General features: G+C 48.5%; 3 protein-coding genes across 4 annotated transcripts; 2 read left to right on the top strand and 1 right to left on the bottom strand.

The window, feature by feature from the left end:
• Positions 1-1,239: 1,239 nt before the first annotated feature.
• On the bottom strand, positions 1,240-3,866 carry LOC136536992 (high mobility group B protein 7-like). The gene is made up of 3 exons (XM_066529105.1): positions 3,632-3,866; positions 1,349-1,417; positions 1,240-1,253 (listed from the first exon to the last, which is right to left on the bottom strand). Exons 1-3 carry the CDS (start codon positions 3,864-3,866, stop codon positions 1,240-1,242), a joined length of 318 nt encoding a protein of 105 aa, XP_066385202.1.
• A 5,147-nt stretch (positions 3,867-9,013) lies between these two features.
• On the top strand, positions 9,014-12,993 carry LOC136529016 (F-box protein PP2-A13-like). The gene is made up of 3 exons (XM_066522040.1): positions 9,014-9,530; positions 11,049-11,167; positions 12,255-12,993. The coding sequence occupies exons 1-3, from the start codon at positions 9,171-9,173 to the stop codon at positions 12,688-12,690; spliced, it is 915 nt and encodes a 304-aa protein (XP_066378137.1). The 5' UTR covers positions 9,014-9,170; the 3' UTR covers positions 12,691-12,993.
• An 8,635-nt stretch (positions 12,994-21,628) lies between these two features.
• Positions 21,629-24,613, top strand: LOC136529021 (protein COFACTOR ASSEMBLY OF COMPLEX C SUBUNIT B CCB2, chloroplastic-like). Of its 2 annotated transcripts, none has more exons than XM_066522058.1 (7): positions 21,629-21,896; positions 21,987-22,096; positions 22,195-22,266; positions 22,375-22,518; positions 22,817-22,970; positions 23,419-23,619; positions 23,850-24,613. In XM_066522058.1, the coding sequence occupies exons 1-6, from the start codon at positions 21,698-21,700 to the stop codon at positions 23,610-23,612; spliced, it is 873 nt and encodes a 290-aa protein (XP_066378155.1). In that variant the 5' UTR covers positions 21,629-21,697; the 3' UTR covers positions 23,613-23,619; positions 23,850-24,613. The 2 variants fall into 2 exon arrangements, with proteins under 2 accessions (XP_066378155.1, XP_066378146.1); XM_066522049.1 differs by having other exon boundaries at positions 23,419-23,628.
• Positions 24,614-25,587: the final 974 nt, after the last annotated feature.

The raw sequence follows: 25,587 nt of genomic DNA, 5'->3' as shown, positions 1-25,587 counted from the left end.
AAATTTATCAGTACGATTTGTACTGGCCACTCCCACCCTATGAGCATTGCTTTTGTGGAAATTGGATGCAAGTTGGATATAATCAAAGAAACCTATAAGGCTGGGGTTTCCTATGTATTAGCATATCAAGTATATAATAACAGTTGGTCAAGTTTTAACACAATTTCCACACCTATTCCACCCCATTTCCGTCCAGAGCCAGGTTTTGATCCTGGGATTGATATACCACCATCTCCACATCATCACCACATCATCACCATATCATCACCATACCATCGCTCAGTCGACAGGCCAACTCTCTCTCGGCACTGTCCCATGGCTCGTAGCCCCTGGCTACGACCGACACTCTCTCACGGGGGAAGAAGAGAAGGACTCATCTCACTATCTAATTTAAGCAAAACCCAGGAAAGGTCCATAGCCGACAAGTCGGCATATGTATCGATCGATCAACCATACACTCTGCAGAGGTTTTACATGCCCACAAGATTAGCCATCCTTGGAGTCTAGAATCTCCTAGGTAGAATTTCGGTCGCTTGCTAGCCTAGAACGATGCCACTCTACCTCTCAGCCCTGGAACATCCCAAGTCTAGTCTGGGATGGCTGATACTGTGAGTCGTAGATAGAGCCGGGGCCCTCCGGATGTCAAGAGCCGGGTCCACAAGGCCTCCTAAAGTCTCGAAAGGGTGTGGGGAAAAACCACGTGCCCCATACCTCCTTGCACACGTTCGCCTAGCAGTAGTGGCATTGCTCTACCAAGTAGTCCGACCGTCCCGCACCATATAGGGCGAGTGGGATGTAAAGGATTCCCGGTGAGTCTGAGTACTAGTAAGTCCTTAGGGATGACCAAGCCAGAATGTCTCCATCAGGGTTTCCATTTACCGTGCCACCACAGCACCTCCACCCCGGGCTCCTCCCATCACAGGTTCACACCTAAGGCCACCTCCAATTACCATTTACCCACCACATGTATTCCATATCCAAGTGCCCAGGTAGCACCACATGGCAAGACTCACCCCAGGTTCATCGTTACTCCAGCTCGGTCGACACAACCCTTACCCTCCACGCACCCAAGTCACACACGCAACACTCTCCCCATAGCCTAGTTAACACCAGTGTCCACCATGCATCAATGTAGTAGAAGTATGAGTAATGAAGTATAGCAGCAAGCGTGTGTCTAGCCTAATGGCAGGGTAAGCAGGGGTAAGGTTGCATCAAGGTAAAGGCCATCAAGTAAGCATACTACCATGCAAGTCCTATCATAGTGTGAATATAACCGTAAAGTAAAGCAATAGCAGTTCTATATTAGCCATACATAATATGTGCTATGAGATTGGATGGGATGTGGCACCTTTAGTGTAGTCATCTTCGTACTCCTCACGGTACTCACGATCATCGTCCGTCTGGTTCTCCTCCAAGTCTGCATACGATTGAATTATAGTCGTGTTAGCGACGTCTATAGAATAGCACAAAGAAGCAATGAAAATTTAAAAGAGCCAAATGCACTCAAACATGGGTTCATTGCGTAAAGCTCGATTTTAGATGTATTTTGGTCCTGGTTTCGTATTTTTCTGTGGTCGTATGAATTAGTTATGAATTTCCGAAGTTAAAATCATCTCTGAAAATGGAAAAGACTGAATTAATCCTGGGCTGACACGTGTCATGTTGTGAAGGATGCCACATGGCATAGTTGGGCTCCCAGTGGGCCTCTAACGGGCTTTGGTTCACCGGCACGGTCCACGGTGGACACAGGAGCGCTGGTCCATGGACCGTGGGCAGGTCTACGGTGGACTGTGTTCATGCGGGCACAGGCCGTGCGGTGCATCGTGCATCCGGTGCACGGGGTGACGAGAAGCTCCGCCCCTCCCCGTTTCTCCACCGGTGTGTTCCCGCCGGTGGTGTACCTCACCGGTGAGCCTAGCCGAAGGCGGAGGGGCGCGTCCGAGTGGTGCTACGGCTTCTCCAAGGTGCGGTGACTCTAATGGTGGGGCTATTGCAGCGGCCAAAGTTTCCCCAGGGGTCTGGCCACATCGACGGCTGCTCGAGCACATCAACGTACGGGCATGGCGCGGTTGCAGTGGCAAAAGGCCAGACATGTGGTGCGCATGAGCATCACGGTGCTCCAGCGGGCTCGTCGGGCAGGTCGAAGGGACTTCTAGAGCCCCCAGTGGCTTTGGCCTCGGTGGTGGCTCAATTCGGTCACGGCGGCGGTCCGATGGTGACGGTGAGCAGAGGACGGTGCATGGGCTCACCTTTGGTGTCGTAGGTGAAAGGATGGCGGTGTAGTGGCGGGTCGTGGCCGTGTTGAGACGATGCCGTGCGGTGCCAAGCAGCAGCATCGACGTGGTTGATCGGGGCGACGTACTCCGCTCCGGCGACACTGGCGATGTTGGGTGGCTTCGGTGCTCCTTCTTCCTCCTCTATCCCCTCTCTCTCTTGGCTCGAGTGTGCATTGGATGGCCACAAGGTGGCGGCGGGGCACGGGAACGCGCTTGGGCAACCAGGGCCAGGGCTTTTATAGCCGAAGCTCGGCCATGGCATGGAGCGAGCGGCTGGGGATGGCCAAAGGGCACGTGGAGGGCTGTGATCGCATCGAGGCTGGGGCTACGGGGTCGCGACGTGACTGCGGGTGCGTTGACGAAACCGATCTCGTGCTCCTTCGTCAAAAAGGTGGGGGACAGGGAGGCGACAGGGTCACAGCTCGGCCATGGCCATGGCAGGCGCACGCGGCAGCGGTCACGCATCGTGTGTGACCCTGTCGGGCAACCAGTGCCTGCGTGGCACCCATCCAACGAGGTCTCACAGTCGGTTGTGAGGCACGAACGACGGAGAGGAGTCAAGGCGACATCAGATCCCCCCCCACGGCACCTATGCTCTGTTTCTGGATGCAGAGGAGGGGACCAAGGTGGGGGATGACGAGGGTGTCCCACCCGTCAGCCAGCGCGGGGAAAGACGACGGCGTGGTGGCGTGCGGGCTAGCTACATGGGCCGCTCGCGGTCGGCCAGTCTTGCTTGTGGCTGCGCGCGGGCCAGCGAAGCGGGGAGGGCGAGCTGGGCCGGCTGGTGGTAGAAGCAGGCTAGGCCGACTCGGTTGCTTGGGCTGTGAGGCTAGCCCCTTCCTTTTTTCCTTTTTCCATTTTTGTTTTATGCTCCACACATGTGTATATAAATCAAAGTAGCATGTTGCACCCATGGTATATGTTTGGGATATCGGTTCCATGTTAATATAATTATTTATTATAGAATTAAATATTTGGTGGCTTTTATTAATCAATACGTAATCTAATAAAATCCAAATCACAATGTTGAATATAATGCAACTTGATGTATGCTATGTGGTAAAATAAACGCAAGGTGATGAGGTGATATACTTGTGCAAGTCATGTAGGTTTACTTAGTGCAAGGCTAGGGGTTTTCCTACATGCCACATCATCACTCAAGGGTTTTAAAGAAAAAATTTTGTAGTTGGGATTTTTGGTGTGTAGATTTTTGGGTTGTTACATCGGGCATGCGCGATAGATCCACCTACCTCTGTTGGCTCCTTGGGGCAGGCTGACTGTTTGGCCCACCACGGACACGCCCTCCCCTCCATAGAACAGGAAGAGCCCCAGCTCCTACAAGGATGAACGGATACCTGTCAGCACATCCTCGCTCTTCAGCACATCCCACTCGATGTCGTCGACTACCTCGTCGTCGTCTTCCTCATCATCATCGTCGTCACTGTCGGTGTCCTCCCCTCGCTCCCACGCCCTCAACTTTTGCTGCCGCTTTTTCCTCTTGTCCTCCTTCGCCTTCCTAAGCCGCTCACCCTCGGTGCGATTCGCCACCCTCACAGACAAATCCCTTGGCAATAGAGCCGAGTGATCCATGAGGACGAGGTCCCTCGGCTGGTCCCCCCATCTCAATATTAGTATCAAGGGGTCGGGAGTTCAATTGAAAAGGAAGCATGAGAAGGGAAAACTTACAAAAGTGATGTGGCCTGGTTCCGGCCGCATCGGAGAATGCCCTGACACCGGGTACATGAAATTAAGGGGGCGCCCGCGTCGTCCCACGAAGGCTCTATCACCTCCTTGATGCGCTGCGTGACTTTGAAATGGGAGAGCACTCCCTCAGCAAGCGTCGTCCCGTCGAATGATGCCTCAAGCGCCATCGCATATAGTGGAAGCACATGCCTCATCAACGGCGCCACCCTCCTCGCGTGGTAGGCCCCGATGATGCCCGACCCCTTTAGGCCCCTCTCCTTTAGGATGCGGATGGCGGTGAGGTGGTCTCAGATCTTATTCTTGTCCTTCTCTAAAACACCCCACTTCCTCCACGAATCCAGGGCCTCTTCGATTAGGCGCCCGGTGAACTCCGGTAGGGGGGGCGACAGCGTCGTTCTTGAGATAAAACCAATGCGAATTCCACCCCTTGTTGGAGGTCGCTAGCCGCATCGATAGGTACTCGGCGACCTGGGTGTTCCGGAGGTGGATGCTGACGCATCCCATCAGCGTATTCAGCTCCTGCTTCTTCTCCCTCTTCTTCTGGAGGGTGACGGCGAAGAAGTGCCGCCACAGATCAAAGTGGGGACTGATCCCCAGGAATCCCTCACATAGGGCGATGAACGCCACCATGTGCTGGATTCCGTTGGGATTGAGGTGCTGCAACTCGATCTTGTAGTAGTGTAGCAACCCCCAAAGAAATCCATGAGCAGGGGTAGCAAACCCGCACTCATGGAAGTGCACGAACGACACCACGTAGCCATCGGGCGACGACGACACGTCCTCCTTGCCGGGCAGCAGCCACTCCTCGGTCGCGGTTCGCGCGCAGAGAAGACCACGACATATGAGGCCCTCTATGTGCTGGAAGGTGATGTCAGAGCAGCTCCACGGATCCATTAGAAGATGGGGGTGGGTGGATGCGAGCTCAACGACGGCTGAGACGTGGATGCGGGAAGCCTAGGCGATTGACGGCGAAGGTTGCAGATGCGAAGGCAAGAAGGCAAGGTATGAAACCCTGGGGGCAAACCCTTTGGTTTTATAGGCGCGATGGATGCGAGGAAACCAACCGTCCGCCTAGATCTTCGTGCCTGCCATGATCTGCCACAACGTCACGCCGTGGGATATGCGCACGTAATCCCTATCCTTTCCCTCAAAAGACTCGCCGGACATTTCACCTCCCCAGGTAGGCCACAACTCGTTACAAGAAAGAATACGGATAAAAAAACACCTCTACGGCCCGTCTGGGCCTAGGAGTTCGACGGTTGGCCTATCAACGGGTTCGTCAGCCGCTCTAGGCACCCTTACGATAAGGGATGGGAAGGGATGGGCCCGCAAGTGACCAGTACCCAGGCGCATGAGCGCCACGGGCATCTCAACCCACGATCGTCACGAATGGGATGCTGGGACCCCAATCGAACTATCCAGCTAACGAACCACCCAATCTCACGGCCATACCCCCAAAGGGTCCGACCTCGGCAAGAAGGAATCACCATTCCCAGGACACGCCGTGGGCGACAAAAGAAGGCCAGGGCCCTCAAAGTCCTCTCTTTCAAAAAAACCTCCGAAGGAGTATTCTACTCCTCCGCAGGCTCGGGGGCTACACCCACCAGGTGCGCTCGCGTGCACCCACTGCCAAGTCAAAAAAATCCCCAAACGATTCTAACCGAATCACCTGGGGGCTCGGGGGCTACTTTCAGGGACCAATACTAGGGTATCCGAAGAGGAGGAGCTAATAACCATCAACGTTGATTCATTCGAGCGATGAAGAGCGTGACCACACCTCTTGCTGGGCTCCGCCTCGTCCGACCACCAAGGCCATGGGCTCCACCTCGTTCAACTTCCGAGGGCTGGCTCCGCATCGACTGACCCCTGAGGGTAGGCTCCGCCTTGTCTGACCCCCGAGGGTTGGCTCCGTCTCGGTTGACCTCGGGGGTAGGTTCCACCTCGTCCGATCCCCGAGGGTTGGCTCCGCCTCGGCCGACTTCCAAGGGCTGGCTTCGCCTCGGATGACTCCCGAGGGCAGGCTCCGCCTCGTTTGACCCCCGAGGGTTGGTTCCACCTCAGCCGATGTCGTAGGGCTGGCTCCGCCTTGTCCGACCCCCGAGGGTTGGTTCCACCTCGGCTGACGTCGCAGGGCTGGCTCCGCCTCACCCGACGTCTGAGGGATGGGCTCCGCTTCGCCCGATCCCTCAGACACGGTTCCTAACAGGAGCTCACGCCGCCGCCAACCACTATGGGCTAGAAAGTATGACTCAAGGTCAAACTTCTGGCATTGTGCAGGGAGCGGTCACATCTCAACACAACCCGTCCCCGTGACATGTCATTCCAGAAAACTCACATCGCCCATAGTGATGGACGCACGGTCATTATGCTGCCCACTCTCTGTGCAGCCGTTGATCAGCACGTTGGTCAGCCGTGCCGCCCGTCGAGGCAGGGTGGGACGTTACGACTCGCTGGCAACGCCAGGGCATGGCATTGTCAGAAGACAGACGACCAACGTGGAGCTATCTCTGTCACCGCCTGCTGTGTCAGCTGGGCCCGCACGAAGGAAAAGGAAGGCCCGAAGACCCTGAAGACTTCCTTGGTCTCTCGTTCTCCTTTTTTTTCCATTGTAACATATGCTTTTCCTTGACCTATAAAAGGGAAAGTAGGCATCTCATGAAAGGGAACCAATTTATCGAACAAGTACATCACATAGCATTGGTTCACCGCACCTCATCACGAACAACACATCACCAGACACTTAGGACCAGTCCCTCTTTTGCCCGTTTGTAACCACTACACAAACTTTTTCGTGCTAGTAACATGAGCAGTAGCAATAAACTGGACATAGGATCATTCGGTCTAAACTAATATAACCCCTGTATCCTCTTAGTATACCATCCAAACTAGACGCGCAATATACAAATTTACTTGCCGCCTAAGACACCGACAGTAATGATGAGGACAAACACATCACAGGTGCCGAAAGTGACCATGGCAGGCGATGCATCGGACCTTCGAGATGGACGGGGCGGACCTGTCACGTCTCTTGTCCCGTCCGTGCCGGGAGGAGGGCGGGTCGCTAGTTGCGCTTGCGCACGGTAGAAGTGCACGGCGAACCAGCCAGCACTTTTTTTTGCTAAACAGTTCGTGATGGCCGCCAGTGCGCGCGACGTGTGCCCACCACCGACCGGCGCCACGTCGGGCGAGCTCCACTTTAGAATAGCCGTACCAGTCTTGTCCTGCTCGGCACTCGGCAGGCACGGCTGCCGTCTCGATGCTGCGCTACCGAGACCGCGGCGGGGGAGCGCGAAGGTTGCCATAAACTAGAGTGAAATCCTAGTATGGCTGGCTGGATCGATCCATCTGGTTTTAGGCCCCGTTTAGATCCAAAAAATTTTGGGTTTTGGGTACTGTAGCATTTTCGTTTGTATTTGGTAATTAGTGTCTAATTATGGACTAATTAGGTTTGAAAGTTTCGTCTCACAATTTCTCACCCAACTATGCAATTAGTTTTTTTTCGTCTACATTTAGTACTCCATGCATGTGCCGCAAGATTCAATATGACGGGTACTGTGCAAAAAATTTTGGCTTTTGGGTGGAACTAAACGGGGCCTTACTTATGGCAGCTGAGAGCGACGTTAATTCTTGGCTGCCGGGCCCAGTGACGGAGATGACCGGTCCGTTGGCGATCTCTTACCTATCTAATCGCTTGATTTGTTTGCACGAAAACAACGTGGATTTTGTATGAGCAAGCATGGTACGTATCTCCACTAGACGGCTAAAAATCGTCGAATCGGTTGCTGACGATTTTTGTATAGCATTGCCTAGTGGTACTGAGCTACATTAGTGTACACAAAGGACCACACATGCAAAACTTGTTGAATCCGTGAATTGGATTATGACATCGGATAAATTGATCCTTTCCAGATTCCTAATTTCCTACTACCAGTGGTACACGGTAAGCCAGACCCAGAGTTACCGATACGCAGGCTGATAGTGCCACTAGCTAGTTACTATAGTACACACTTGACACTGATTTGATTAATACTAAACAGTGATGAACGTACAACCATGTGGCAGGCAGAATCCGTCGAACGAACGCTTGGCGCTGGCAGGAACAGAACTCTCGAGACACCCTCGGACTCTCCCTGCAACTGCGAGAGAAAAAAATGCGGCATACCGTATGCGTGCAGCTGCATGCACCTTGCAAGTCACCCAATGACCCAACGACTGTTGTGTACGACGATAAGGCCGACAGCGTACGCCATGTGTACATACTTACCCACATTCCTCTTCTTATTACCTCACAGTTGACGCGTGCAGTTACGAGCTGTTTTATTTAACAACCCCTTTTACAGCTACCAGGAAATACGGAGCGTAGTATTTCTTTTCTGGAGCGTAGTATTTCTTTTCTGGGTAAGTAGTATTTCTTTTCAGCGGCTGACTTTCCAGCCTGTGTCATGAGCCGCCCAGCGGGGGGTGGGGGGGCATCTGTGGAAGTGTCCAGTCCATACAACTCCCGCGTCCTACCAGCTGCGCCTACCCTACGAGTCGCGGCGCATGGACCCGATCGCTGACGCGTGGCCTCGTAGGCGCCAGACAGCCGCCCGGTGTATGGACCGCGTTCACGGATATGGCTGTTCCCGACGCCCGCGGCCCACGAATGGTTAACCCAATCTGTTAACATTAATGACAAAATCCCAGATTAGTACTATAATAATCCTAACTTTTTGCAAAATAAACCCTCCGCACTGGTCCGAGTTAGTACACATAGTTACAGAAAGGTCCCTGAGAAAGGGCTTACCTATGATTATTAGGGGTACCAATAGCGTTTGGCTAAGATAACGCAATATATCCATTGCAATCAACGACCCCCTCCTCTGTCTATTTTGGCGTCCCACCATCCTCTTTAAATCGCCCCCCTCTTCCCCCGGTCCCAAAGCTAGCGGTTGTCTCTCGCCGACGGCCGACCACCGCACACGCACGTTCAGCGATTTCGCGGGGGGGGGGGGGGGGGGGGGGGGGGGGGTTTGCATTCATGCCGTGGAGTTCCATCCGTCCGCGGTAGCCGCGACTGGGGAGCGGGGCTTGCGGGCCGTGGAGGCAAGAAGGTAGCGGAGAAGCTTTGATCCGGCCATCCGTCGATCGGGTTTCATCTGCGGAAGCCGGGTCAGAACAAATCGTTGCGACTGGAGGCGGCGCGGGGGCATGGGGGCATGGGTGTCGGTACTGCTCGGGATGGACGGAGCCGAGGCGGAGGCGGCGGCGGCGGCTGCCGGTGCCGGGCCTGCTGCTGTGGGCCTGGGCGACCTGCCGGAGCTCTGCGCCGCGCAGGTGCTGCTCCGGCTCGACCCGCCGGAGATCTGCAGGCTCGCGCGGCTCAACCATGCGTTCCGCGGCGCGGCGGGGGCGGACTTCGTCTGGGAGGCCAAGCTGCCGGAGAACTACAGCTACCTGATGGAGTTCGTCGGGAGCGGCGACGAGGGCAGGCGGAGGCGGCGGCGGGCCGGCAAGAAAGAGATCTATGCCAGGCTCGCCAGGCCTGTGCCTTTCGGCGACGGCCAGAAGGTAAGATATTTTGCTTCCCCTTTTTGCGTGGCTTTCTGTGATTTTTGTTACGGGAGGGACTTGAAAATTATATGAGCGGCGGTTCTGTAGTTTATTGGAGGATTCGAAGCCGTCTTTCCTTGAATTGGTCATCTTTTCTGTGCCCATGACCGAGTCCTTCCTAGTTGTGAACCCGGGATCATTTATCTGAGCTCAACTGAAGATTAGGGAAGAACAGGCTCAAAGTAGTATCTTTCAATTGAAATAAGTCACTTCTTTTCCTTTTGGAAAATTGCGTTCTTTGTTTTGTGGCAGACCCAAATTAGTGGCCGGTAAATTGTTGTTCAGAAAATGGGTTTTTCCCATCTTTAGCTTCAATGATTTAAACTGCTGCCCTGTGTAGGAAGATCGCTACATTTTAGGCCTAGTAGTGTGTATATATCGGTGTTTCGAGTTTCGGGTTACCACCAATAAATTTATATTTTTGCTCGTTTGGCTCGGATGGTGTCCCTAGTGGACATGAGGTTTATACTGGTTTGGACAGAAAGTTTTTATGTCCAGTTCGTCGTTGCTGCTCGTGTTACTAGCACCGAAAATTTGTAGTAGGGGTTACAAACGGACGAGAGAGGGAAATGATCCCAAGTCTCTGGTGAAAGGAGTGAGTGGGTGTTGAGAACTCGATCGCTGCTCAGCTGTGTGTTCGTGTCGTGCTCTTGTGCGGATCTGTATCGGATCTTGATGGGTCGATCAGTCTGTATTTTCTTTTATAGGCCAAGGGAAAGTGCGGGTTATAGCGGAGGAAAAGGAGAAGAACGAGAGGGAGGAAGGCCTCTAGGATCGCCGGGTTCTTCTTCTCCTTCATGCGGGCCCCGTCGACCCTGTGGATGTCAACATGGATGGCTCCACGTCGCTGTCCTGTCCGTCACTGGCGCCATGGGCAGGCGTCATCCGCCGGTCATGGCGCTCCACTCCGTCCTGGTGGACGTCGTGGTAAACTGACGCGCCTGTCAGTGTTCGTACGAGGGTTAGGCAGAACAACACCGGTACGTCCGACTCTGTTCTTGATGTGAATCCTCAGGTATGGCTCGTCGTGGCCGCGGGTTACATCGGGGCGTGCCGGTCTCTTCTTTGGTGTCAGAGTTTTGACCTAGGCCCATACGCTTGGATCTGTAGTTGTTGGCGGCGGTATGGGTCCCTGTCGGGCGAGACGGAGCCCGCACCCAAGGGGTCTGGCGAGGCGGAGCACAAACCCAAGGGTCGGGCTAGGCGGAGATCGCGGTCTCGGGGTCGGGTGAGGCGGAGCCCGCCCCGGGAGGTTGGGCGAGGCGGAGATCGCAGCCTCGGGGTCGGGCGAGGCGGAGCATGCGCACCTGGGGGTCGCTTTGAGCTGTAGGCGCGCTCTTGACTGCTCGGTTGAATCAATGTTGTTGACCATTAGCTCCTCCTCTTCGGGTACTCTAGTATTGGTCCCCGATAATATATTTTTGGCTGTAGAACAAGAACAGTATAGTTAAAAGTGTGTGTCTTCGTAAATTGTAGGAATTCTGGTTGGACAAGAGCACAGGCATGATCTGTATGGCACTATCGTCCAAAGCACTGGTGATAACTGGGATTGATGATAGAAGATACTGGCAACACATGCCAACTTCGGAATCAAGGTGAATATGGCTTTGATATCACATTTACTAATATTTGTTTGTTCAGTTTATGATAGTTTTCTGAAAACAAAGATGATTTGGTGGCATTAATTGCGATGGAATGGGCTGAAGATATTTACTCATGGTGTGATTGACCTTTTCCTTTTTTTCTTTGCTAAGCATGTCATTCATTTATATTCAGCTTTCGAAGTAGTGTTACTTTCTCCTGTTAATGATTGATATTGATGCATACATGGTCTCATATAATTGTAGGTACTTTCAAAGGAGTATTTATTTTAAGATCTGCATAAGCTTATTTACTCTGAAACGTAATAGATGTGGTGGATGCATACATGTTGTCAAATGTACATGAGCTGATTATCTCTTTAGAACAAGAGATGTAGCTTTCTGCCTTGTTGCACAAGAGTCAAGAGGCCTGCATCTAAAAAAAAAGGGACGTACCCAGTGCAGAGAGCTCCCGCTCTGTGCGGGGTCTGGGGAAGGGTGTCAGTGGCAAGCCTTACCCTCGCCTATGCAATGCAAGGAGACTGTGACTCGAACCTAGGACATTCCGGTCACAGGCGGTAAGACTCTGCCGCTTGCACCAGGCCCGAGAAATGATCACTATGGGTCAGACTCAATAGAATTGGATCCATTCCAAATAGCGAGAATTAGGATTCTTGATCCCTCTCAATCTCTCTTTCAATTCGAGGATCCGGAGAGGTTTTTTCATAGTCATCTCCGAATATTTGCCATCTCCGAATATTTTTGCCCTTCTCAAGAGGCCTGCATCTGTTTTGCAATATTCATCTAGAATGTTCAAAGTAAAAAAAAAGGCGTACCCAGTGCAGAGAGCTTTCGCTCTGTGCGGGGTCTGGGGAAGGGTGTTAGTGGCAAGCCCTCGCCTATGCAATGCGAGGAGACCGCGACTCGAACCTGGGACCTTCCGGTCACAGGCGGTAAGACTCTACCGCTTGCACCAGGCCCGCCCTTCAGAATGTTCAAAGTAGTTGAATTCAAATTTCTAGTTCATCATAAGTATAGGTGATATCATATTGTTGAAATGAAAGTCAAATATCTGACCAATAGTTATTGATTTATCATGCAGTTTCCAGTCTGTAGCTTACCTTCAGCAAATCTGGTGGTTTGAGGTGGTTGGTGAAGTCGATTTCTGCTTCCCTGTTGGAACATATAGCTTGTACTTTAGGGTCCATCTTGGGAAGTTCTACAAACGATTTGGCCGCCGCCATTTCTCCTCAGAGCATGTGCATGGTTGGGACAAGAAGCCTGTGCGCTTCCAGCTATCGACCTCCGACGGGCAGCAGGCATTGTCTCAGTGCTACCTGGAGGAGCCCGGGAGCTGGGTCCTGTACCATGCTGGCGATTTTGTGGCCTCAAAGCCTGACCAGCCGATGAAGCTGAAGTTCTCCATGGCGCAGATCGACTGCACGCACACAAAAGGCGGGCTGTGCATCGACTCGGTGCTCTTCTATCCGAAAGGGAAGGGGTTTCAGCAGGAGAGAGTGGTCAGGTCTCAGAAGTGAGACTGTAGATGTTGTGGAGGTACTCACATTAGGACAGACCAAATCCAGCTTGCAGCTTGCAGCCTGATCTTATTTTTGCTTTGGGCTCTAGTTCGCAACAGAGATGAAGTGTATATGGTTGTAGAACTCAAGTTTTTGTATGGTCAGGTGACCACTAGAGTGCTCCGTCAGTCCTTTCCCAAGGTCATTTTCGCTCCCCCTTGAGCTGAATTGGGACTTGGAGGTAGCCATGAAACTGTACTGAAATGAGTTTGAAGATGTCGTTCCCAGTTTCAAATTTGCTATCTACTGCTCAGTTTCTGATGCTTCTTTTTCCTATTCTAGTTTTTGTGATGTGCGTTTTCACTCTTAACTGAATTGAGACAGAGAGAAATGTGTGGTATTTTTCTCCTATTCTTTTAATTATTGTGATTGTTTTTCCACTCATATACTGAATTGAGACTGAAATGAGTTAGAAGAGATGTCGTTCCCAGTTTCTGATATGTGCTATCAATTCATTCTTTAATGTGATGTATTCTTATGATAGCACTCCTTCATTAATGATAAATTCTAATGGGATGAGCTTTGCCCATCCGTTGCCAGAAAGTCCTAGGTAGGTCTAAAAGTACAGAAAGCGGAGTTTAACCTGACTGACGAAAGCTCACCCGTTGCCGGAAATTCTTAGGCAGTTCCACAATTACAGAAAGCGAAGTTTAACCTGTCTGTTTCGCCTTTCTTGCTCCAGTCAGTCCTGGCAGGCTCGGAGAAAACTGGCTTGTGGGGTTGACAGGTTCGGTTTCGTTCGTTTTGTCGGTCATGCATACGAGGGCAGCAGGGCAGACCGGATTTTTAAGTGGCAACACGATCAAGATAACATATGACCGATGAATCACAGAATCAACGCGCACCAACTACGTTGCACACCTGTTCGCTGGGCTTGTAAGCCGTATTTTTTCAGCTAATGAATAGTATTTTCCTCTCACAACGAATAGCCGTATTTTTTCAGCTAATGAATAGTATTTTCCTCTCACAACGAATCAACTAACAGTACTTTCAGTCATGGCTTATAAGCGAAGCGAACAGGGTAAGCAGCAGGTTGTATTACGAGTCTTTTTTTTTGTTTCTTCTGAAGACCGATCTGTCTGCGATGTCACTGCATCCGTTGCACGCCTTGGCATGATGTCCGTGCGTCCGTGCGTGCCAGTGCTGGAGGGAACCGAAGGAATCCTGTCGTGTCCTACGGTGGGTGCAGTGCAGTTCTGGGTTGGCGCATCGTCAGCTTTCGGTGCGCGCAAGTATTGGCTCGCCCGTTGCTGTTCTTGTGGCCGACCTTCATGATAGCGCCATAGCGGCATGAATCTGTCCGGGCCTTGCCTCCCATTCCCATGTTTCTCCCGGCATCTGAGGGGAACAACCTTTTCCGTGTCGCCACTCGCCACGCCAATGGCGCGGCTAGGTTTTCGGTGGATCGACCACGGCGCCGTGTGGTGGTTTGTATGAAAATGTAAGGTAGCGTTTGGTTGAGAGTTAAGGTGGAGTGGGACGGTCCTATCTCTGATTTATGGGACGGGACGGGGACGAGATGACTCATATTTTCTGTTTGGTTGACGAGAGACGGGATCGACCAATTTTGTGTTTGGTTAAGAGACATAAAAGTTGGGACGAGCTACCGACAAGTGGGACCCATTTGTAAGTTTTTTTCTTTTTTTTTCTTTTCTCTTCTCTTCTCCTTATCTCTTCCTCTCTCTCTCCTTATCTCTTTCTCCCGACGCTTGCTCCATACCTTGGTCGCGCGTCGCCCCTCGTTTCTTCCCCGACAAGCATGGCCGTGGCCCGCCTGGGGACTCCTCCGCTGGCGAGGCCAGCTGGCCGCCCGCCCCGTGCCTCTTCCGTCCTCCGCCTCGAGCTCGGCCGCCCACCGCCATGGCCCTCCTCTGCCGCGAGCTCGGCAGCGCGCCACTGAGCGCTTCCTCCGCCGGCGAGCTCAGCCACGTGGCACAAGGCCGGATCCCGCCCGCGCGCTCGCAGGGTTGGCCCATGTGTTGGCGCCGAACCTCGCTCACTCTTCCTCTTCCTCCCCCTGCTCCGCCGGGCCTACGCGCACCGCCGCCTCTTCCTCGCCCGCGCGGCATGGCTGGCAGCAGAGATGAACCGCGCGGCATGGGCGGCGCTGGAGCTCACCCACATGCGCCACCTCTCGCTGCCCGCGCTTGTCTTCCCCGTCGTGGCTCATCCCAGGGAGGACGACTCTGTCCATCCAAAAAACAGGTACGGGAGTCACGGCATCAACTGAGAATATTCCCAAGTAGGACGAAGTTAGAACGGTCTCACCTCTCAACCAAACAGCTCTAGAGTAGGATCATCCCACTCCCATCCCACCCCATGCCACCAACCAAACACAACCTAAAAGGATGGGTCTCTTTGTTCTCAGTCAGTGGTGTGCCATCACCGATCACCACCCAAGGAAAACCGTGGTCGCCTCTACTCGCCTCGCGGTTATTTGCAGTCGCCCATGCGCTTTTGCGCTGTCTGCTACTGACTCGATGAACAGCGTTAACGTGGTGCAGTGGTGGCCTGGTGGGGAGGATGTGTGCTCTTTGTCTAGGTACTAGTGGTAGGGCGCGCGCATTCGCGCGCCCGTGCTAGAGTAACGGTAGACATATACGGGGCTAAACTTTGGTGGTTGATGAGTGTAGTGTGCACGTGGAGTGCAAAGGGCTGGAGAGACAGTTCACATTGATTTAACATGCATAGATAAAGTTTGCAGTTAGATCATACAAACCTTAGGCTTTCATTTTTTCCGAATTTGTAGGCATCTGTGCAGAATGAAGTAATATATTGAAGTGAACTATTGAGGTAAATGTAAACAACGAATATGAGCTGTAGTTGAAGTGTAGGTGTTGTTGCGAGCTGAATTTTGATTTACAGAACAACATGCGGTTTACACAGAAATAGGGTAGCGTATTTGTTCTTTGCATGTACCGAAACTATATATACACGACTGCATGTGATCGACGAAGCTATAATTGGGAGCACTATTAGTATTGGTGCTTTCAGGAAGAAAATCTGAACAAGCAGCAAATTGCTGAGGGAGCAACAATCCAACTTGATGTCAGTTTACTGGACCGGGCCATTGGTTTAGGTCAATGAGAAACATGATCTTCATTGTTTGCAAGAGCGACGGCATATCTATGCTGTCCTAGATATGCAAGTCTTTCATAAATTCAGATGTACCTAGAGAGAACCAAATAAGTATGTGAACCAAAAGTTGACATGGAGTAGGAGAATTGACTGGCTTCATGAATAGTTAGATAAGAGACCATGATGTATACCTGTCGATTTAGAATTCCGTTGAGCTAAGATGACCAGAGCAGGTTGAAACCTGAACGGCTAGGGATGGCACATTTAGATGGCATTGTATTTGTACTGAGGGGAGGCCATGTATGAAACCCATGTATTGGCATGATGGGTTGCGTGATTAGCCTACGGGAAGCAGTGAAACAAATAACATTTCAGAAATAAACACATCAATTCGGCTGCACTTATAAATAACCCATGGAAAAGTTATCAAAGGATTAACAAAACAAAAATACCTGGTATACTGGAAATGCAGAGTAAATATGCGCAATACTAGAAATCTCTATTCGTGCAAGCTTTGCAACCACACGACCTAGTTCGAAGCTGCTCGGCATACTCAGCATAGAATAAATTCTTAATAGAGAAGTTAACATAACAGACTGTTTGAATAAGTTGTCAGTAATCCTTTTTTGTTGGCATATACATAGTTCACTTCATGTAACTATTAGCGCTAACATAGTACAATTGGCCGCATTGTAAACCGAGTTGCATAGATGACATAATATAGCCAAACAGTTGCGCCGTACATTATGAATACTTTATTTGAGAAAAAAGAAACTGGTCAAAACAATAGTTAAGAAAGTATGGGCATCTGAGGTCTATGTTATCTATAGACTATAGTCACATGAAAGTTGTCTAAATTTTTACAACCTATTAAGATAATACCAGGACAACCCAAAAGAACTGTTCTTGGTGATATAAAGTAGGCAAACATGAATATAACAATCACTGCCAATAGTTTCTTGCATGTTGTAATGGCATTATATGAAAGGTTCAGATAACTAAAACAGAGTTAAAAACACCTACTTTATACCGGTAAGCAGCTCGTCATGCCTTTTTATGGGCCGGTCAAGGATATCCTTCATGCTTTATATAAATTATAAAATGATCAAAATCAAAGATGTCTTCAATTTTCCTACAGAGAAGGTTTAAGTTCTCATATCACAACAGTGTGGCAGAAAGCAAATAAACTATTTAAGTAGGCCCTGTCCTGTGTAAAGTGGTCAAAGGTATTACTTCATTACAGGATGGTCATTATGAGACCAAGAAACATTCGAACTAAGTATGCACGATTTCTGGTATGTACTACAGATATTTCACTCTTTGCTAACTGTAGACAATGCATCTCCAAGCATCAGATCACATCACACATTCACACGTTTAGCAGTATATAATGTAATTGGTTCCCCAGCTGTGGTGGTGCTGTCAGCTCTGAACATGTTCCTATAGACCTAAGTTGCAATCCATAGAGGTTGTAATATTTTAGGTTTGCAAAATAAAGACCAAATAAGTAGCAAACACTGGCCAAATATAAAGAACTTAGTTTATTTTTTGAAGTAAACGCACCAATTTGGAGATGCAGAAGACATTGCATAGATGGTAATGACATTTTAAAACAGCAGTGCCATCGTATGTTACCTGTGAAGACCTTGTAGCTGCAGATTCAGAAGGAGAAAATCCACACCTTAATTTGATTATGTTACTACCAAGCTCTGTACCGAAGACAAGGCCATCTTCCCCAGTATCCTTCACTAAAATACCTGTAAAGCCTGCAAATTTATCTGTTAGCTTCACTCCACATCATCAATCTTCAGTATCTAAGGGAACTCTGCGCATTGTAAGTACAAACTGTCTAAACTGAACTTGGAAAACTGTCTACAAATAGTTGAATCCACTATCATAAGTCCAGCTATGTATGAACTATCAAATTTTAAACCAATAATTTCATGAGAAGCAAAAACAGTAATTAGTAGAGGCAGATGTGCATATGAAGATCTGCTTCAATTTCTATTAGCACCAAGTCCATCATTGGTGACTGAAACCTAGCGAAGTTTGTCAAATTTGGCGGCCCTTTCAGTCCACTTCGCTAAATAAGGTTCCCAAGGCGCTTGTCCATTACTGCATAATCAGCAGTAATAAAAAGTGAACCCATGACCAGTGCTCGTTCAATGTTCAAGCTATGATACGTTAAATAATATGTGAATTCGTGATGCATGCACGCAATCTTTTTTTTTTTCTTTCGAGGAGGCCCAATATTGGTGTATACTGGAAATGATTTATCAAGCTCTAGCTGTCCCATGTACATTGTTTTTGCTAGCTAAAAAAGCTTCATAACCAGGTTCATTCAGTAATACTAAAGTATCAGGAACCAATCACTGAACCAGTTTTCTCAAAATAACCAAGCAGCGAATCTTATTCTCCAAGAGTGAATATAAATAGGAAATGTAATGGGGGAAATAGAGGAGAAATATGAATTGGAGGTTACCTTGTGTGTTAAATGTGAACTGAAGCACTCCAATTATACTTGTCCCAGTCGCATTTGTTAGCCATAAAAAACAAAAGAAACTATTAGGCTCGGTAAAATTACGGATAGAAAGAGTAATGGAATCAGGGCTCAATATGATATATCATGTTGGAATCAGGGCTCAATATGATATATCATGTGGAACTAAATAAAATTCATCGTAAAATAGAAGAGAAGAGATAAGGAAAATAAGAGAACACATGCTAATCACAGTTTCAGTGGCCACATTGGTTATTTATTATGAGAACCATTCGTGCCCTTGAAAAGCGGTGACATAGCAAAGCTATACACAATGAAGCACTGCCTAACGTAACATAGTAAGAATATGTATGGATATAGGATAGCATGTACATGATAGCATTAGCCAAAACCTGTAGCCAAGTCTGCACATTTATGCATTAGCCAACAATTCAATCGCCATGTATAATAGAGGGTGCACTGAGTAATTTAACATGTCTGCATAGAACCTAAATTGAGTTGGGAACATGGAACAAATCCAGTCGTTGAATTTTTAGTGGTAATCTACATATTGTTGACAGAGAAGACGTACCTGTTTGCAAACTTATTTTGTATGTAAGAACATTAGAAGGCACTAATCCATGTGATACTGGTTACCTAAGTCATTCTACAGAGACTAAAAAGGCTTAGTTGCTGTAAAGCATTATATATGTAATTTATGAGGTAACTTTGGACCAGCTTGCAAGCAAGAGGAATGAGTATTTAAATGTGAGAGGACAGTACGAAATTTGAATGGCCTATGAATGCGTTTCTGTGCAACAAGCAGAAATTTCAATGGCCTATGAAGGCACTATAGTTGACAGGCATATCATCCTATGGTCCTAACAAGCATCAGTACAAAGAAAGAAAAGCGACAGCAGCTGGCAGCCAAATAATTTCGCAGACAGGCAAAGCAGCATTAGTTTGTAAATTTAATAAGCAGCCATCGAGTAATGGACCTGGACACCTAAAATACTACCAGTTTCATTACCATTGTGAAAATGTCATCGGGAAGCCAAAAAAGCAACATACTCAAAGACAAGGCAGACTTTACTTACATGAATTTGCACATACTGAGAACCATGGCCGACCCATACACCCTCAGTGCAAAAGAGAACACCTAAATGAATTGGCAAACCATCGATTCATCCAACAAAGGTTCTAAACATTTGAAAACATTTAAAATAGTACTGGTTTCATTACCAGCTGCAACTTTCAGTAAGTAGTAGTATTTATGGATTCGATCTAATAAAGAAAAGAATGGCACGAAGGAACCTATGGACCACTAACCTGCAACGACGAATATGTTTTACTATCGGCTAACTATCCTGCAAAAACATGGGCTAAAAAATTTGAGCACTTGCATATCATGTTATATCAGTAAGACAATCCGATCTATAAAATATATTGGTAAAGCTAGAAATTATCTCCAGGCTTCAGTAGTAAAATGCATCACAGCTTTGATGACTCAGTCAGCACTGCAGAGTATAATAAAATCGATAGTACATATTCATTGAAAGTGTAACAAACTAATTCATCAGGATTTGTGACTTCTAAACATTTATACTAAACCAATGCATAGGTAGCTGAGAAGACTTGCTGAATATGTATGGATTTGAAATAGAATTTGCACTTAGGGAATAAATCGAACCAATGCGCAGCAAGGCAACAGGATTTGATACCTTCATTCCCAAAACTTTGAATCTTGAATTTGTGAGGATTCAGAATCAGACCATGAATCCCCTGTCTATTTGATACAGGCATGATAAGCACATATTTAATATACCCAGTCAAAACCTAATACATACTTATGGAATCAAATCTGAACCCACTTAAAAAATGCAACTTCACAATTGGATCCTTGAACTAACGAAATCGCAGGATTAGTACTTCTTGAAATGGAACCTAAACCCACCAAAATAAAACACAAACTCACAGGGCAAACCATGGACTAACTGAATTGATGAACAATTGAATTAAACCAACAAAATTAGTGCACCAATACACACCTGCTCGAAGGCATCGTCCGCCAATGGCACACGTAAGGCAGTACATATCGACTACATCCAGGCACAATTGTACATGTATGAAAATGTGGGACCTAAATTCAGTTAAAGAGAATATGAACTCACAGAACAAACAATAAGGTAATCAAATTGACCAACAATTGAACGAATAGAATGAACACATCAGTACACACCTGGTCCAAAACAGGCAGCTAGGGTTTGCTGTAGCACAGGAGCAGACGGAGCAGAGGGAGAAGGAGTTGAGGAGCTCCACGCATAGGATGTGGGAGAGGGAGGGGGGCGCCTGGCCCCAACCACGCCGGCGCGCCAGTGCGCCGCCGCTTCGCAGTTGCCGCGAGCTCGGGAGAGAAGGAGAGAGAGAGGAAAGGGGAGGGAGGGAGGGAGGGAGGGAGAGGACGAGGAGGAGGAGCAGAAGGAGGACGACAGCGAGGACAAGGAGGGAGGCCGCCGCCGCTAGTGCCGCGGCCGCGCGCCGCACGACACCGTCATGCCTGTGTCGGCGTCGGGGGAGAGGAAAGACCGATGGGGAGAGAGGAAGGAAGAATAAGGAGAAGCTGAAGCTGTGTATATATTTGTTTCACCGGATTCAAACGAAAAGCTGAAGTAGGTATAGAGAAGCCAAGTAGAAGCAGGAAAAGGTAAAGAGAATCACAAGAAGCCGCTTCGAGTAAAAGATGATTCATTAAATCGTGGTCGTCCAATTCAAGATCTAATGGCGGTAAATTTTTCGGGTGACGTGGCGGCTGCTCCTGTCGGAGGAGCATGTCCGGCTTGTGTAGGTAAACAAGTACATGATCATCTTCACAGACGCGACGGCACTATTGACTCGAGACGCCAGACCACTCGACCAGCGCTTGTGGTTCCGAGAAACTTCTGGCCTGCTTCCCTTTTGCTGGCTAAAGAGGACGAAACTTTTGACCAGTGGTGTACTGGTGTTTCCGAGCGCTTCATGCCTTCATCCCACACCCATGCCGCCAAAGCCGGAGTGTCGTGATCGTGTGGCCTTTTGACTGCTGGCTTGCCGGATGCCGTTCCCGGGCCGCGACTCAACATTCAGCAAAACTGACTGAGAGCCCACGGAGAGTGGGCCGTTGGCGTCACGGCGGAAGGAAACAAAAACGGGAGGGGCGGAGCCTGCGATGAAGAAGCCGAAGCGGAGAAGCCCACGTTGTACACTGAACCAACTCTAGCCCATAAAGACTTACTGGACCTCAAAAGCCCAAGGTAAAGAAAACATCTGCACAGCTTTTTGTTTGGCAGTCCAATTGTCAAAGTCGAGTCGCGCGAGGGCCACTGGCCGCGACCACCAATCCAGTTCGCCACGGCCACCGCCGGCCACGCCATGCCTCTCCACGCCCGCGCACCGGCGCCCCACCGCTCCTCCCACCTTCTCCCCACCGCCACCGCTCGGCTCCGCCCGTGCGCAGCGCCAGCGGCCAAACCCCGCCGCCGCACCCTCTCCTCCCTCGTCCGTGCCTCCAACTCCGACCCTCCGCAGCAGCAGCAGCAGGTCAACCTCTCCGTCCTACGCTTCACCCTCGGTACCAGCCCACTTCTCCCTCCTCCTCGTACGTACGCCGCCGGCGTCTAGCTGGTCCCGGTAACCACGCTTCCTTATCCTTATGGCGCAGGGATCCCGGGGCTGGACGAGTCGTACCTCCCGCGGTGGATAGGCCTCGGTTTCGGCGCGCTCGTGGTCCTCAACCACCTCCTCTCCCCGTCCCCCACGCCCGCGCAGCTCGTCGGTCCTCGGCAACCACCCCTCACCTCCCGCCGTCCCCCTTCCTTCAACCGTAACCGTCCCCGCCTAACTGGTTGTGCGTGCCTGCGAACTCGCAGAGGTCCGAGGTTCTGGGGCTGTGCCTGGCCGCGTTCTCGGCGACGCTGCCGTTCCTCGGGAGGTTCCTAGAGGTGCGAAGGGGACTTTTCTCTTAGTCTTGATGGAATGGTGCGTTGCGTTGCGCTGGGATGGTGGGGACTGAGAGTTCTGCGATTGGGGGTTTTTGGTTGTTGCTGCAGGGCGCTGATGCTGCCAGCCGAGTGCCGTTACCCGAGGGGAGCAGCCAGGTGTTCGTCATGTCCGAGAACCTGTCAGCGGTGCAGAAGGAGGACATGGCGTGGGCGTCCTACGTCCTGCTGCGGAACACAAACACCACGTCTGTGGTATGAATTCGGATTCTTATCAGCCATATGATTTGAAATCGAACTTGATGGAATTCAGCTCAAATATGCCAGGCACTTCCAGTTTTTCTTTTGGATATATAGTAGCATCAGATGTTAAAGTTAAGTAGTAGTTGCAGCAATAACAAAATCTTCTCAGGTTTACAATTGTGGACGGTTTGATAATGTCAATTGGTCTAGTACATTTTCCATTTCTTGTGTGGATATTGTTAGAAACAATTGCAATTTTTGAACTAGTCAGATAATCAGATGCCTCATTGTGTCTTTATTTTCCCCCTAGGTCATAGCAATTGGGGATCTCTTCTGCGTACGAGGATACTGGAATCCACCTGCAAATACTTCAAAATATGCCATGATTGAGTGGTTCAAAAGTCAGATGCAACAAGTAGGACTTGTTGATTTGAAGGATGCTTTGTACTTCCCTAATTCCTCAGGTAAGTGTACTGCTCTCGCCTAGCAGAATCTTTCGATTTTTGCTGACACAAAGTGTTGATTTACCGGTCCACATACTGATCGTTAGTTTTGCTCCTTCGTTTGATTACAGAATGGAGCTCTGCAACCATAACCATTTATATCTGACCGAATTCAGTACAGATTATTAGTACTTAGTTACCAGTCATATGAAGTTTGCACTCCATCTGCTAACAAATAAGATTTGTAAATTGTACCTCATTTGTGACTACTGCTTTCTTGTCTCGTACGTGGAGGCATATCCATATCATATAGATTAAAACTACAAAATTCAAGATGCATATTAGGACTAACAGTTGCATTACTAATGTACAGTTGGATGGTTATTGAAGTTTCAGAACATTTCGTTTCCCTTGTTTGACGACTCTAGAAAATATTCTCTTATGCTGTCAACCATGCTGCTCTGACCAGATTCTCAGCTTGTGAAGATTCTGCCAGATGGGATTCTTTCTGTGTTAGCTCAACCAATTCTGAGTCCTGATCCAGCTAATAATGAAACAAAAACTGAAGGTGTCATCATGTTGGCCTCCAATGCAAATTATGCATATAGCAAGAAAGATAGGGCCCGGATAAGAACAGTTGCAAACAAATTTCAACGTGCTTAATTCAGAGGTACCAAAGGTATCCCTACATCTTTAAATGAGATCTCCTGTTTTCATCAATCTAAACTTTCCATTTCACATAAGAAGATATTATTATTTTTCATGACAAACCAATTTAACCATCATTCCAGTTCTAGACAAAAGTACAGACGAATTGCTGACACAAATGTTGTTGTGTTTACTTTCAATTTTATATTAGGTTCATAGGATACTGTTAAACCACTTCTATTTTTTTGACAGAAATGCTGACAGTCATGCAGTAGTGGAAAATGGATTGGGAAAGATTGGAGAGTGTAAAGTAGACTGACTGGTCCAAGCAGGATTTGGAGTCTTGGTAACATGGACTAAGCAGATGTGATCTAAGAGAATTTCGCAGTTGGAGGGAGATCGGTACTAAGCTATTGTTTCATTGGGTTTGGTACTAGTTGAAGCAAAATAGTCCAGCAATATTTTGTTCTGTGGACAAGAGACTAAGTGCTGATGTGTTTGGTTTGTCTCATAGCCTTATGCTTTGGTATATCTTATTGGATTCGCCATTGAAGCAGAAAGGCTGCTCCAGGGATTTATTGACTTGTGCAAGGTAGCAATGCTATCATAGTTTACACACACTCCATTAAGGTAGCTGCCCACCTGGCTGCATTGATATTAGCAGTTAAAGCTTTTCGAGTCCAAAGTGTTGTCACAGTCTCACAGATCAGGGTTTCAAACACTGCAGATCAACTACAATCGTTCATATACTATGTACCTAGAGTTTTGAGTGCAGATAGGGACCTTTTCAGTACTGAATTTGCTCGTCGGAATTAGTGCTCAGTTGCTAATATACACAAACTTAACAGAATATGGGAATGCTTGTTAATTCTGTTGAGCCACTGTTGGAAATCATTTCTTCACGCTGTTAGGTAATTTGTATCGTCAGATTTCGCTGCATCATGTATTAAGGTGAAGATGTGGACCCAACCTTTCAGCATTTTGGAAATATATTTATGTACTAGTTGTTTCCACGTCTTTACCATGAGTTATTGTTTGTCAGATTTGTGTTTTAGAACTGAGGTCTCGTCTCGTTATTATGCCAAGATTGCTGAGGCTGCTATCCTATCTTTTGCATTTTCTGCTATTTTAGTATAAGATCTTCAAGCGAATAAGTTAGTTTGCAACTTTCTATCGCTACAAATTTGACATATATTGGAGAAACTTCTCCCACGGCGCTAAATCAGCCCTCTTGATTAGATAGAAACATAGAATGCAAATTATAATGCTTCATGGGTAATATTTGTGCAAAATTCGTTTCTAGTTGAAGCGAAGAACATTGGAATAACAAATTTACGGTCACCTGATATTATATCATGTCACAGAAAAATTGTCACTCAAATATATTCTCGTAAAAATCAGTAGGAGATTAATAAGTGAGGGCATGAGGTTGTAGTATTAAGATAGAACCCAAAAATATAACTTTTTTACTCCATTACTTGGTCCCATATCTTGCTTTTAAATACCTGACCAAATCTTTGAATTCTTGATGCCACCTTTTGATGACATGTTGCAGTATATGTAAAGCATGTATGTGGTTGGTGCGTGTCTCCTTGCACTGCTTGGTTGGGTACCAATTATTGCTGATGGTGGGTACTGGCATACTTCTAAAGAATTCTTTTGCATTTTGTCCTGGAAATCTGCAAGGACAAATAATAGAAAAGGTAAGGCCCCGTTTAGTTGCCAAAATTTTTTTGCATAGTACCTGTCACATCGAATCTTGCGGCACGTGCATGGAGTACTAAATGTAGACGAAAAAAAGCTAATTACACAGTTGGGTGAGAAATCGCGAGACGAAACTTTTGAACCTAATTAGTCCATAATTAGACACTAATTACCAAATACAAACGAAGTGCTACAGTAGTTAAAACCCAAAAAAATTTTGGATCTAAACGCGCCCTAACTGCAGCTGATTCTGGTCCTTAGATGAACGAGGACTAAGGATTTACAG

Source organism: Miscanthus floridulus, chromosome 2 (assembly GCF_019320115.1).
Source record: "Miscanthus floridulus cultivar M001 chromosome 2, ASM1932011v1, whole genome shotgun sequence".
Taxonomy (NCBI): domain Eukaryota; kingdom Viridiplantae; phylum Streptophyta; class Magnoliopsida; order Poales; family Poaceae; genus Miscanthus; species Miscanthus floridulus.
This window is presented reverse-complemented; position numbering and strand designations above follow the sequence as displayed.